General features: G+C 42.0%; 1 protein-coding gene across 3 annotated transcripts in view; it reads left to right on the top strand.

Moving 5' to 3' along the window:
* Positions 1-14,512, top strand: part of ANK2 (ankyrin 2) — a 1,987,506-nt gene that overhangs the window by 460,240 nt on the left and 1,512,754 nt on the right. For 2 of the 3 annotated variants that reach the window (XM_078676733.1, XM_078676736.1), the window contains exon 2: positions 1,730-1,802. The exons of the other annotated variant lie outside the window; for it this stretch is intronic. In XM_078676733.1, coding sequence (XP_078532859.1) covers positions 1,791-1,802 — 12 coding nt within the window. In that variant the 5' untranslated portion in view covers positions 1,730-1,790. The remainder of the gene's footprint in view (positions 1-1,729; positions 1,803-14,512) is intronic. 3 annotated transcript variants of the gene reach the window in all.

Consider the following 14,512-nt stretch of genomic DNA (forward strand, 5'->3'; position numbering starts at 1 on the left):
TATGGAATCACCTACGTCTGCCTCTGCCCTATATTACATTTACACCTGGAGCCCTGCACCCTGCATCCATCACCATCTGGCCTTCCTGGCCCTCACTCACCTAAATATTAAAAAACATATTTGGCATCCTGCACCCTTACACACCACCTACATCATGACCCTATCCCTCTCTAATACTTGCCTCTTGCCTCCACCCCAGCATCTGAGGTTTTCCACCCTTGCCCTGCTAAAGCTGTGCTCACTACTCTCAATGGAGCAGAGAGCCTGTGCTGTGCTGACAGGCTCTCTGCAAGCCGTGTGTGCACAGCTTTGAAATCCATGTCAGTGCAGGTTTCCAGAGTCTCGTTGCTGACACTGAGGGTATAATGGCGCAGCATGGCGCTGAGGATTATTTTGTAGTGCTACAATGAGTCATTTAAAAAAACGCAGAGATGCACCATATTTCCAAGAATATGCCGCATCCCTATGATTTTCTTTGCGCTAGTGCTAAAAATAGCTGCCTAGCACCGACACAGACACACGCGCCATAGTGCAAGGGTGCCTGCGTTGCAGGGAATTATTGTTTATGTGCAGGAAGGTAATAAACAATTCTTAAAGGTGTTTTGCTCTTTCTATGTGTTTCTTTCTAATGCGTTAGTTTTTGCTGCTGCCTCATACATACAGATCCTTGTAAATCTGGGGCAGTCTCAAATTGCAATGGGTGTTGTGGTGGAACACCTTCCTTGGGTCTATGGAGACCTCATAGAGAAAGGAGAAGACGGATGAGACCACCAACCTCCATTCCGCCACTTCACTTGAGTCTCGGGAACGCTGGGGACTTCCACCTCGTAGAATCAAAGTTGTGAAAAACACATTTTATTTTTCGTCAGTTGTGACAAAGTAGCTGTTAATAACCAGATTTGGAATCCAGTGATAACACTACTGGCTCTAAAAGAGACCCATCCATAACAAATAGAATAGCACTGAATTTCTGATGTGCAATTGTAAAATATATAAATTGCAGGTGTAGAAAGCCCTTTGCCTGCATGAAAGGAGGAATTCACAAATGTTTTCTGGAATTTCGCGACTGCCAAAGGTTTATTGCAATCTTTGTGAATTTCTAAAACTCAGAAATTCTTTTCGTGGTGAGGTAGTAAACCAGCTGTTGCAGAAGTGTTTTGAAGAATCAGGAGCTTAAGGTTTGATGAGTAAGTCCATATTAGACAGAGGATGTGGGACTAGGTACTAGGAGACACAGAGCCAAGCAGTTACTTTTCAGAGGCTGTTGGGTTAAACCAGGGCTACCAGATTGATGCGATTTTGCAGCCATGGTGTTTCCTGCAGTATTAGGGATTTGCCACATACTCCATCATCTTTTGTATAATCTGCAGATGTTAACAAAGAAAGTTTTTAGCGCAAACATATCAAAAGTTATTAATAACACAGCAACACGTATCACGGTGTGGTGGAAGATACTTCGCAAAGGTTGACCGGTCTCCTTTCTGTTGTTTATTGCTATGATTGGGTGTTAAACTGGTACTAAAGAGGTGAAATATTTGCCCAGACACTGGTAACACTATTATAAAAATCTACCGCAATACGAAGCATAATTTAGTCAATCTGCTGCATGACTTGGTCCTCCCTTGACCCATCTTTCCAGATTCCCTGATTAAAACCAATGTGACGTGTATCGTGCATCGATAAGCCTGTGATGTGAAATTATCTGATCTTTCTTCTTTTTCTCTTCTAGGTAAGTAACTGAGCCGAGCTACAGCATGAAGATTTGAAATCTGACATTTTCAGTGAACACCATGTTGCAGAAGGTACAATTTACCTGCATATTTTCAGTAGCCGACACCCTGAAGGAATTTTGTTTTATAAATACTCAAAGGAAATACTTTATTCCCTCTTCCCCAAAACAATCCGTTAACAAAAAAGCTAATTTGTGTCCTCGCCAGAGGATTAATAAAAAAAATTTAAAATGATCAATGTTCCCCCTTTGCCATTTGGCAATTGCACGAATCTATGATTTTGCTTGTCTTTTCAAGAGCCAGCCTCCACCGTATATGGTGGTGATCTACTTATGTGTCGTGTACAATACATGGTTGGTGGGCTCCTATAAGTGTGATGGGGAGTCTTTATTTTGACTGGTATTATTTATTTTGTGCCAATCATAGTCTTATTTTTTGGTTTACTCCCATATTGAATTATACAGGCCTTCTGCTCCAAAAGCAGCCTTGGGATTGGCAGGCCACGTTTTGTTGTGGAGAGAGGTGTAATAAACATTGCACCACAGGGCTTGAATGCCCTTAAAAATAGGGCTAAGATGTTTGGCAACACAAGTGTTCCCTCCGTGTATTTGCAGTAGCACATCTTTTCTCAGTGTGTGTGGCAACACAAGTGTTACCTCTGTGTATGTACCACCGCACGCATTCTCTGTGTGTATGTGGGGCAACACGTGTTCTCTATGGGTATGTGTGGGAACAAAAAACACTGATGTTCACTCTTTGTATGTGCAGTAGCACATCTGCTCTCGGTGTGTGTGGCAACACAAGTGTTCTCTGTGTTTTATAGCAGCACATATATTCTCTCTCTATGGTTGGCAACATAACATAAGTGTTCTCTACATTTGTGCGGCAAAACACATGCTCATCGTGTGTATGTGTGGCAACACAAATGCTTTCTGTGTGTTGGTGTGGTAACACAAATAGTCTCAATTTTTCTATCTGCCAGCATAACTGCTATCTATGAACCAGTGGGGCAACAGAGATGCTCTCTTTGTGTAAGTGTGCCAAACAAATGATATCTATATGCATCTGAAAAATTGCAAATGTACTTTGTCTCTATGTGAGGCAACACAAATGTTCTAGATTAGTATGTGTCACAGCACAAATGTTCTATTTAAGTGTGGCAGCACTAATGTTCAAAATGGGTGTGGCAACATAAATGTTCTATATGGGTATGTTTGGCATTACTAATGTTTTACATGTGTATGTTTGGCAAAACATATATACTGGAGCTGTATGTACAGCAACACAAAGGTTTTCTATGCAAATGTGGGTTTCAATGGGAATAGGGTTTGTACAGATGCTTGGTGCAGACTCAAGTACAAGCTGCACTCAAAGGGATGGAACTTTCAGACAGGGCTGAGGTTTAACATAAACAAATCAGCAATAAGACAGTGACAGTGTAACACATTAGGCCCCACAAAGATAACAGAGAGTAGTAGATTTGCGAACCAGCAAGTTTTATTAGCAGATTAGCAAACTCAAACCAAATCATTTACAATAAATGGTCAGCATGAGATTGCCATAAGTATAAAATTCATATCAATTGAAAATCAGACAATACAAAATATAAATGCTAAGAGTGGACCTAGAGCAAATCGAGAAAATTCAGTCTTCCATGAAGGGAAAATTCCCTATTGCGGGGCTCAGAAATCAAAGGAATGGGGAAGATAGAACAGAAGACATCGATAAATAAAGCCAGATAAATGAGAAGGATTTCCTCAGGAATCTAACTCTTGAGCAAGAACAGAAATCTTGAGATGGTGGTAAGGGGCATCTGCTCCCAAGCAAAAGGAAAGTGCATCTGTTTCTAACCATCTCGTAAAATGGAAAATTAAACCTAGGGCTTCTGGTTTTATGGTATTTTTTTAACATATCGGTCTGTATTTATCCATATTTATTTTTGGGTCATTTTATCTGTATTTTTCCATATTTATTTTGTGTTTTTCAGATACATGAAGTTCTAAAACTGTACATTTCCATATTTATTTAACCAATAGATGTGCAGGCATAATTTGAAGTCTGTTGTGTTTTAGCTACTTAAGCTATAAAATATTATATAACTGTACATCCTCTGGTAAATATGAGCATTTTGCCACAAATGTATGTTGGCATATGCCGTTATTTAAAGGAATTTCCACCCTCCTTTTTAATTTCCCATGCTGCCCATCTGCTCAGCTGTTGGGCTATATTTCATGAAATACAGCACGGAAAGTCACTTGAAAGAAACCCAATTTTCTCTATTTATCCCCTTTTAAAAATAAATGCAGACAGAACACACATTGTTTTCTGTTCGTATTTATCTGTAAAAATCGGTAAAAACGGATATCTGGGAGCCTTAATTAAAACACACAGTTCAACAGTTTGCAACACTCCCCAAGATTCTCAGGGAGATGTGTCCAATCAGAATATAGCATTACATGATAATACATTTGGAGTCTTCTTCCCAGGCACCACACAATGGAAGATTTTGGCTGCCTAGCCTTCAAGAGAAATCTTGTAACAGGATGGTAGCTAGTCACAGGCGAGGAAAATCACTATTCACTCCCTATGAAACATATACCGATCATCTATTCTCAAGAAACCAAAACATTTGCAACATTTAACTAATTTCAACTACTGCAGTTTGGCCCCTGAAATGAGAGAAACAGAGACAGCACATTGTCCAAAAGTACTTTTTCAAGTTAGCAGGTGTTTAAACTGAGGTTTACATTAACTATGGATAACTTCACTTGAACACCGTGTAACTATGGTGAACTATAATATGGGATTCACACCTTGAGCTTGTATATAATGTACAAATTAGTATATGTTAAGCAGCCTGGAAATTAGTGACAGGGTGTCACCATGTGTAGAAACACGAATGTTCTATATAAGTATGTTTGTCAAAACACATATTCTACATGTTGATGTGCAGCAACATAAACTTACTCTCTCTATAGGTGTGGCAGCATAAATGTACACTCATATGGCAACAGTAACCTATGTGTGTATGCATGTCTGTTCTATAGGTGTATGTGTGGTAACATTAATGTTCTATATGTGTATGTGTGGCAACACAAATATTCTGTATATGTGGGACCACATAAAAGTTCTATATGTGTATGTGTGACTATCCAAAATGTCCTTATGTTCAATGCAGCAACACTGATGTATTCAATTTGTATATGCAGTAACACAAATAATTTATATGTATGTGTGTGGAAACACATGTTCTATGTTTGTATAAGTGGCAGTTTATATGTTCTATATGGGTATGTCTGTCATCAGTATTTTTTTAAATGTGCTTTGGTAGCAACACAATTGTTCTCTCTATGTTTGACAACACAAATGTACTCTAGCTGTACGCGAGGCAGCACATATTTTTGCTGGCTATGTGTTGCAACACAAATGTTCTATATTAGTATGTGTGCCAGAACACATTTTCTATGTGTCCATGTGCAGCAATACAAATGTACTCTGTATGTGTGGCAACACAAGTTTTCTATAGGTGTATGTCTGATAACAGGAATGGTCTATGTGTGTATGCATGGCAACATATATATTCTCGAAGTGTATATGTGGCAACACAAATGTAATACACGTGTATGTGTGCCAATACAAATAACCTCTGTGTCCAGCACTGCAAATTCTATATTTGTATGTTTGACAACACACATGTTCCTTATGTTTCGATGCGGTAACACAAATGTACTCAATCTGTATGTGTGTGACAGTACAAATGTTCTACATGAGTGTCTGTGGCAACACTAATGTGCAACATGTGTATGTGTGGCGAAACAAATGTTTTCTATATGTTCAGCAACACAGATGGTGGCTGTGTATGTGCAGCAACATAAACAAACTGTATGTGTGCATGAATTTTCTAGCTCATTTTTGGATTCTGCTGCAGTTTGACGAAGATGAAATGATTAATGTGTGTATTAATGTTTCCTGCTTGACTGGCCATAAAGGTGATGGATGTAGCGTTGGTGTCTCTCGAGAGTGAATAAGTTGAGTGAATAACCTTGATGACATGGAATGATTTTGTACTCCCTGAGCATGCAAGCAATAACATATCTCTGACATACAGCACTGGAGGCTTAGCAGCTTGATAGCAACATATTTCTGCACCTTGATTTGAGTTTTTATAGAGCGCAAAAAAAATAGCCTGAGGCGTCTTGGCGCTAAGTAACAAGGTAGGGAGAAAGAGCAAAGCAGTTCATTCCTAAAGAGCCATGGGGCATATTATCAAGAAAGGGCATTACATTATCGCCGCTTTTATCGTCAGGAAACTGCTGATAAAGCAGCGATAATGGGCTTGATAATATGCCCTTTGGAATTCCAATCGAAGCCCATGTTAGATGTCTTCACAACTAACATGGGCTTCGATTGGAATTCCTTAGAGCATATTATCAAGCCCATTATCGCCGCTTTATCGGCAGTTTCCTGCCGATAAAAGCGGCGATAATGTAACGCCCTTTCTTGATAATATGCCCCCATGTTTTTAGAAAATTACGAAAACTCAAAATGGAGGGATCAGTTTTTATTTCCAAGGGAAGCATGTTCCACCTGCTGTTAGGGTAATCATGTCCACATCACTTTTTGTTCACACATTGTAAACTCTCCTAGCCTCACCACCTTGTTGGCTCCTTAAGGATTAGTATCAACTATCAAAACTTCCGCCTCGCTACACTCGATAAGAGAAGGAGTTGTAGTCCGCACCGTGATATACTGTCACGGTGAGAGGAGAATCCCAATGATGCAGCATGACACCTTTAGTGGGTGAGGGATTTCTTCCTAATAAAGGGATACTCCTTCGAAATTGAAGGTTCCTAACTTGCTCTCAGTGTAAGACCCGGGTATTTCATTGTGTGAATTACTCCAGTCACATTAGCCAGGACCACTGGTTCATTGGTGTTAGAGAACATGGTACATAATGTGCAAATTCATTTTGCGGTTCCAAATACTGCAATTCACAAAATCACAGGTATCACAGCATCAAAAATATCTTTTTAGTATTTACAAAAGCCCTTTTATGGGCCAGAAAAGTCTATGTGTTGTTGTTGTGTTGTACCTGTAAAGAGCTTTTAACCTAATTGGAGGGCACATGAAGGAGGCCTCTCCCTCCTAGTTGCAATTCGGAGAGGAATGTATCATGCACTTGTGACCTCAATTGTGGTCTGAAACCATGGCTCAGATGCCTACACTTCATACACAGTGGTATCTGATTAGCAAAGGGGAAGCTGTCCACGTGGGGCATCGTCTTCTTTGTGAATCATGATGTTGGCCTCGGCCACAGCCTGCTCCCTCCGATGTCTTCCCAAACTGGAAACTTTTTTATTTTTTAAAAGTAGCAGCGATCCTTTAAAAGACATGGGCTGCTTTAAACAAATATTTCTAGTTTGGGAATGAAAATGCAGGGATGGAGCTTTGCTGTGCCTTGCAGGCCTCCATCCCAGATTTGCAGCCAATCACAGGGGGCTGCAAACTGCAATCCTTCCAATTAGTATTCAGCAGACAAGTCATTGCCATTCACTGAGACTGTACAATTAGTGATGATCATGAGTGTAGTACTTTTTGTTGAGGTTACCTGTTCTCAAAGCCCCAAAGCCTGTGTGAGAATTGTCTGTTAGAAGAAGCCAGAGACTCGGGCAGGGTGGATAGACTCAGTATTGGCCAATGTGCACATTCACTACACCTTCCACCAGTGAATTTGCTAGAGGTTAGCTACTTTTACACCACACATAAAGGGGTCCATTAGGATGGCGGACGGATCGGCACCGCCATGCAGGCGGTGGCGATCCGTCCGCCATCCCTGCCCGTCCTCCACCTTTCTTCCCCGCCATATTACGATGGCGGGGGGACCGTGGCGGAGGGGAAGACCGTCCGCCGCTTTACCGCCGCGGTCGGTTTGCGACCGCGGCGGAAAAGGCCTGATATGGTGGCAGTGTCTATCAGACACCGCCAGCCATATTAGGATGGCCGGTGAGGAATGCCTTTCCGTGGCGGCAATGAAGGAGGGGGTTGGGGGGTGCACATGGGGGGTACCTATGGTACCCCCCAGCATTTAAATGTACTCCATGACAGGCACCGCACGGTGCCTGTCATGTTGTGCACTGAAATGTACAACGTGCATTTTTTGCATTGCGGCGGCCGGTGCTTCAAGCACCGCCTGCCGCAATGTAAAATATGCGGGATGCACCCGCCACTGTGGCGGATGCATCCTAATTGGGGGCACGGTTCCTCCGCCCTTGTAGTGGACGGTACTGGCCCCGACAGGATGGCGGACGGACTTTGTCCGTCCGCCATCCTAATGGACATCATAATTCGGTTTTCAGGCAGGCATGCAGCAGAGCTCCTGCATTACTACTGAATTATAACTCTGAACTCTCCCACTAAGGAGGGCCAGAAACCTTTTGGATACAGAAATATGCCAAGTATGCTACATTCATGGGCCCTCTCACAGTCCGTGTGCCCAGTACATTTTAACCAGATGTGGCAGCGGTGTAGCGTGGGTTGCCAGCGCCTGGGGTAATGCAAGTAACCTTCCTCTTTTCTTTTAAAATGTTGCGCCCCTATTAAAATTCCCCTAAGAATTTTGCGTCCTAGGCAGCCGCCCCTGTGCCCCCCCAACACTACGGCACTGGTGGATAGTGTACTTTTTTTTGTCTTTTTAACTTTTTTCTGTTCTTGAAGAATTTAGATTCAAAAAGAGCCTATTAAGTCCAATTATTAAGGCTCTGTTAGTCGAGAAGCTCACCACTGATTAATAGTGTTCTGACCCATAGGGAAAGCCTCATGAAACACCTATGTTATATATGTGTTTAACACGGGGGGCAAAAATATGTTTCTGTGCTTCACAGAAAAACTGCTGTTCAGAATCTGTTCAGACAACAGAGTTAGGCATCATAATTCTTTACATCTCATGGTAACTGACAATTAATGCTCTGAGTAAGCAAGCACATAACCAGTGCCATCTGCACATTGGGGAAGAATGGGTGGAGGAATAAAGGGGCCAAAGATGGGTGTGAGTTCCTGTAATTCCTTGAGGTATTTATAACGAATTTCCAGGTTTCAGTTCTGTTTGGATATCAGTTTTATTCTCACGGTCATTCGCGGTGTGGTCTTCTTGTGCATGCTCCCATCTGGACTCGGATGTGAGGGTGCTGTAAAGCTCTAGGGAGGGTATAGTGGCCTATTTCCAAACCATGACTGCAAAAACAAGAAAAGGCCCATTCGAATTGGAAATTGACCTGAGACTAGGACAATCCCAGTAAAGTTCCTAGCACCAACACATAGCTAGTGGGCAACAAGGACTGTTCATCAAGAGGTGGGTCAAATGCCTTTTCGTTAGAATACATTAACGGCTGCGAAAGCAGTGGCTGAATCTCTATCATGTTGTGCTCTATAAACCACCCGGCCCTTTAACCCCTTGGCCGGGGCAGTAATTCCGCCTCGGCGCTGGGGGGATGGGGGGTCCGCGCGGCGCCGCCATGCTCGTGACTGAGCCACTCCATCACGAGCCACGGGCGCACTGTGCTTGTGACGGAGTGGTTCCGTCACGGCCCCGCCCGCTCAATAGAACGCTCAGCGCAGGCGCAGAATTCATGCCGCTCAGGCGCGGCGGCCGGGCCGTGACGGAACCACTCCGTCATTAGCACAGCGCGTCCGTGGCTGGTGACGGAGTAGTTCCGTCACCAGCAAGCAAAGGGTTAAGAACAAGCATTTCCGAAGCTAATAGATTTGGCTTGATTTCATACGTGGTTCAGGAACACATTTTATAATGTGCTAGTTCCATTCAGGCATACTTTGAAAAGTGCAATATCTGTTTTCTTTGCTTAGTGTAGGCAAACACATGCACAGTAAAGAAAGCATACACCACATGGTCGACTTCCTGTCATGGGGAATGCTAACTTATAGAACTTCCTGTCACGTGACAGCTGCATTCTTGCTAATCCCTGCGAATTACCACTGCACTGAGAGAGGTAGCCTGACATATGAAGGATGGCGACACAGAAGCAGATCTACAGTATATTTGGCAACTGCTCCTACTAAAATGGAAGAGTGATTGAATCAAGGCTATCTCCTTTCCCCAATAATTCTATTACTCCCTCATTGGCAATGTTTATACAGCCGCTTCCTGTTTCTGTGTGTCACATTAATTGACTCATTTGTATCTATTAAAATTTGATCTGAGTCACGTGATTGTCAATTTCATACCAGTTGTGGGCTCACACACTTACAATGTTGTCTCGGCTTCCAGCAGTGACGATTAGATTTGGATAAAGTACAAACAAAGTCAAAAGTTTAGCAACCCGTGTGTGTGTTGTTTTGTGATTTTTGCAGAGTACTTCAAAGAAGTATAAAACACACTGCTTCTGACTTCTACATAGTATTAGTGTATGCCACCCATGTAAATGTAATAAGTACTTATGAATTGATTGCATTTAAATACAACTTGCCCACAAGCGCAGAATTCTATCTTTTTCGATTGGTAAAAAATGAAATATGACCACAAGTGAGCCCCAAGTATATCCACAGAATAGGAGAGAGACTAACACATTTTTAGGTGACATCTTCGGACTCAATAAGCATTACCTCTGAGCAGGGCTGGCTTTAGGGCAGTGCGACCGGTGCGGCTGCACTGGGCGCTGACCTGTGGAAGGGAGCGCTGACCTCTGAGGGGGTGGCGCTGTGTTTAGTAACAACTTATGATTGGAGAGATGAGGTCACAGTTGTCTAGTGGTAGTGAGAGAATCCGAGGAGGCTGCCCTGGGTGTGGGGGCACCAAAAATGATTGTTACACCAGGCACCACCAACGCTAAAGCCGGCCCTGCCTCTGGGAAATCAAATCGTACTGTTCAGTCTTCCTGGAATCCATGCACACAATATACAACATTATGGCATATGCATTATCTCTTTATCTAAAACTAACGATAAGATGTCTACTATTTCCACACAGCTATTGTGTCTACAATGTGCGATCAACCTGAACATAATAGTTAATTATAAAACTAACTTTTTTTGTTCATATAATAGATAATGGTGCTTAGGACACTAAGGGGCATATTACCAAGCAATAGCGATAATTATCGCTATTGCTTGGTTAGAGACAAAAATTTATCGCCGAACTGCGGCGATTTTTATCGCAGATAAACCTTGGTATTACCAAGGTTTATCGCAAATGCGATAAAAATCGGCCACAATGCATGAATATCGCTGAAAAGTCAGCGATATTCATGCATTACCGAGCTAATGCTCTTAGCCATGTTATCCACCTCCCATTGGATAACATGGCTAAGAACTGCTCAGGGCAGGTGTTAGCTTTTGGAGATATTCGCGCTTAGCGCGAATATCTCCAAAAGTTGGTAATAGGAGATAGCGATGTTAGCGACTGTTTCCAGTCGCTAACATCTTGGCACGCCCACTTTGCATGTCATTAGTGATAAATTTCTCTGACATGCTAAGTGGGGCCCAAGATGGTCGCTATCTCCTACTAGCTGTCGCTAACTGGTGTTAGCGACAGCTAGGTAATAGGGAGATAATTTTATCTCCGCTTTCTTGGCTTTTAAAGCCAAAAAAGCGGAGATAAACCCCCTTGATAATATGCCCCTAAATCCCTCACAATGCTGTTCTTTCTATACTTTCTACTGCTGGGGCATAACACACCTTCATCGGTGGAGGCATGGTGGCTGAGCAACCTGGGCCAGCCTCCCCCTCCAAAGGAGCAAATCAAGAGTTTAGGAGTCTGGCTGGACCCTACTCTGAACTTTATGGTACAATCTTGGAAGGTGGCAGCCACCTCCTACGCCTTGTTAAGATTACTCAGAAAAATCCTTAAGCTCCTCCCGTTCGAAGTCAGGCGGATCCTAGTACAGGCCCTTATCCTATCGCGACTAGACTACGCGAATGCTGTCTACCTGCGGGCCCCACAGGGAACAGTCAGGGTCCTGCAGACCGTACAAAATTGTGCGGCCCGCATGTTACTGGATGTCCCTCGAAAGACCTCGGCTAAACCAGCGTTACGCCAACTACACTGGCTGCCAGTACAACAGAGTATTGTGTTCAAGGCTATGACCATCGTGCATAAAGCAATGGCCGATGCTGGTCCAGCCCTAATTCAACCTATGTTTCGGCCATACCAGACCTCCCGAACCCTAAAGTCCAGCAATAAGAATCTACTGACGATCCCCAGGATAAAGAGAACCCGCATGGGCGGCAGACGTTTTTCCCTCCAGGCTGCAAAGATCTGGAATCATCTTCCCGACACCATCAGACTGGAAGTGAGCCACCTCAGGTTCAGGAGAATGTTAAAGACCTTTCTGTTTTCCTGAACCAGGGGGGAATGACTCAGTCACTGAATGCGCTGGGATGCCTCCGGGTAGCCATGCGCTATATAAGTATGTAGTCATTCATTCAATCATTCATTCTAGGGCATTCACTTGCTAGCTATTGAGATACACAATTATAACTCTCCTCATTGGATCTAGGACTGTGTTTTTCGAGAAAAAACATTACTTCTTTATTTTTTTCTTGCTTCAAGGTGAAATTCTTTATGTACTACTGTGATTATTTGAACACTCAAATTCATACGTGACTTGGAAAACACTATAATGACTTCTGTTGTTTCAGCCCTGACAAAGTCCGGTGGACGAAACACATGTTGCCTGTTTTTCCAAAGCCACTATGCTGTGGAATATAAGCTGATTTCTCAATGTACTATATTATGAACTACATCATTGTCTGCTTCATAGTGGATGATATAACATTGTAATGTCAATGGCGTTGTTTCGCATGGAACAATATTGTCAATTATGGGATATCTAGCATTAGGAGAAAATAAGCACTACACTCTTTTTATGACTTATATTGGGCTACATGCCAGAAAACGTATGTGAGTGTCCCCTTCAGACTGCTTATATCTCTGGAAGGTGATTTTATAGTTGTCCCTGGGTGTAGAATAATTCCCTGATTTCATTTTATGCTTCAAACCTACTATGTGTTGTTGTTGGTCTTATGAAAAGCCCCAGATAGGAGTGGTACCAGATATGCCAAAAGACGTGCATAAGATGTGCGCAATCTGATTCAGCTATCTGAATTCCTTCCTTTCTTCGTTTACCCATAATTGTCAAAGAAATTAGCGTTGATTCATTTTGCACCAAACTTCTCAAATTCATTCTGTCCACTTTTTCAACACTAACAATTAAATTACTTAAACCTAAATTGTATTCCAGGTCCATAATCACAATTCTCAAGTTAAGGGTGTAGATTCAAACAGATAAATTGTGCTCGCCACATATGTGTATCATAGTTATCTTTTTATCTAGCTCATATTGCAGAAACAATACAATCAATTACATATGTCTGGCCATCAATTGTCTCCAATTACATTATTTACAGTATCTCGATGTGCATTCTCCAAAAATTATTTTCAGTATGGTATGTCCTGGTGAATGTCTAATTGATCTTTGTTTAAAGGCTGAAACTTGTTGACTTCCTGGTAGGAGCAGCACTGATTGAGCTCCCCCTATTTTTCTTCCACTGGATATTTTCTTCAGAGTGGCTTACTAGTTGATTAAAATGGCTTTGCATATTCTTCTCTATGACAAATAATACAATGAAAGCATTTTCACTTTTGTTCTTCATATTTTGCCCATTCCTCTCTGGAGGCTTAACCTCATGGTGGATTTCAGGTGTTAAAGTTGATTACTATTTATGCTTCCCTGTTAACCAATGTAAATCTATTTAAGCACAAAGCAAAGCATCCTTATGAATCCTTAGCTTTGTGCAGGGATAGGTATTATGTAAGATCAACTTTTTCAGTTACTTATATGTTTTTATTTAGGAAGATTTGTTTTGAATTGAAGACAAAAGGAAGACATTGCCATGAGAATGGTATGTCTCATACAGTCCGACTGGAGATTTAAACAAAGGCGTCATGAATTCATAGAATGTAGCAGTGCATGGCAATTTTTTATTGTCATTTTCACCAAGTGACCATGTAAAAATAGCATTGGTTGCTACAAATACTGTTGCACAGGTGGGTTGCAACAAATGATGATGAAAAATTGCCAAATTGAGGTACAGTCTAAGGGCTTGATTTACAAAGTTACTTAAAAGTATAACTTACCATTTTGGAATACATTTAAACTTGGAATCTGTGAATAGGTAAAAAGTAGTAAACATACTCATAAGTGTAAATTACTCTACAGTGAATAGTCCTCAGACCCTTCAAGTTGGTGGAGACATGTAAATTACACTTTTGCAGGAAATCAACACTTGGATTATGTGCATAGCTAAAAATTTGTAGATATACTCAAAAGTGTAAATTGCTCAACATAGTATGCCCCCCGAGGACCTTCAATTTGGGGGCGTCATGTAAATTAAACTGGGAGTTTTAGAACAGCCAAAAAGTAGTAAACTATCTCAGAAGTCTAAGTTACTAAAACGTGTAAGGTGCCTTTGTGAATCAGGTCCTTAGTCATCTGGGCTGCAGCAATGCACTTTGCATCTCGCAAGAATGAACTCTTGAATGTTTGACTTACTTTGTTGGTGATAGCTACATTCTAATCTCAGGAAGATGGAACAAGCTATCCATCATCATGACTCCCTGCAGCCTTAAGACCTCCCTCATAGCTTGAAACTGTGAGCTTGGACCGTCAGATTGTCACAGTGCAGCAAGATTTCTGTAGAGCTTTGATTTACTTGCACAGCAAATTACAATTGGAACTGAAAAGTGGCAACATGGCGACCTCTGCAGGGCA

This window comes from Lissotriton helveticus, chromosome 2_1 (assembly GCF_964261635.1).
Source record: "Lissotriton helveticus chromosome 2_1, aLisHel1.1, whole genome shotgun sequence".
NCBI lineage: Eukaryota > Metazoa > Chordata > Amphibia > Caudata > Salamandridae > Lissotriton > Lissotriton helveticus.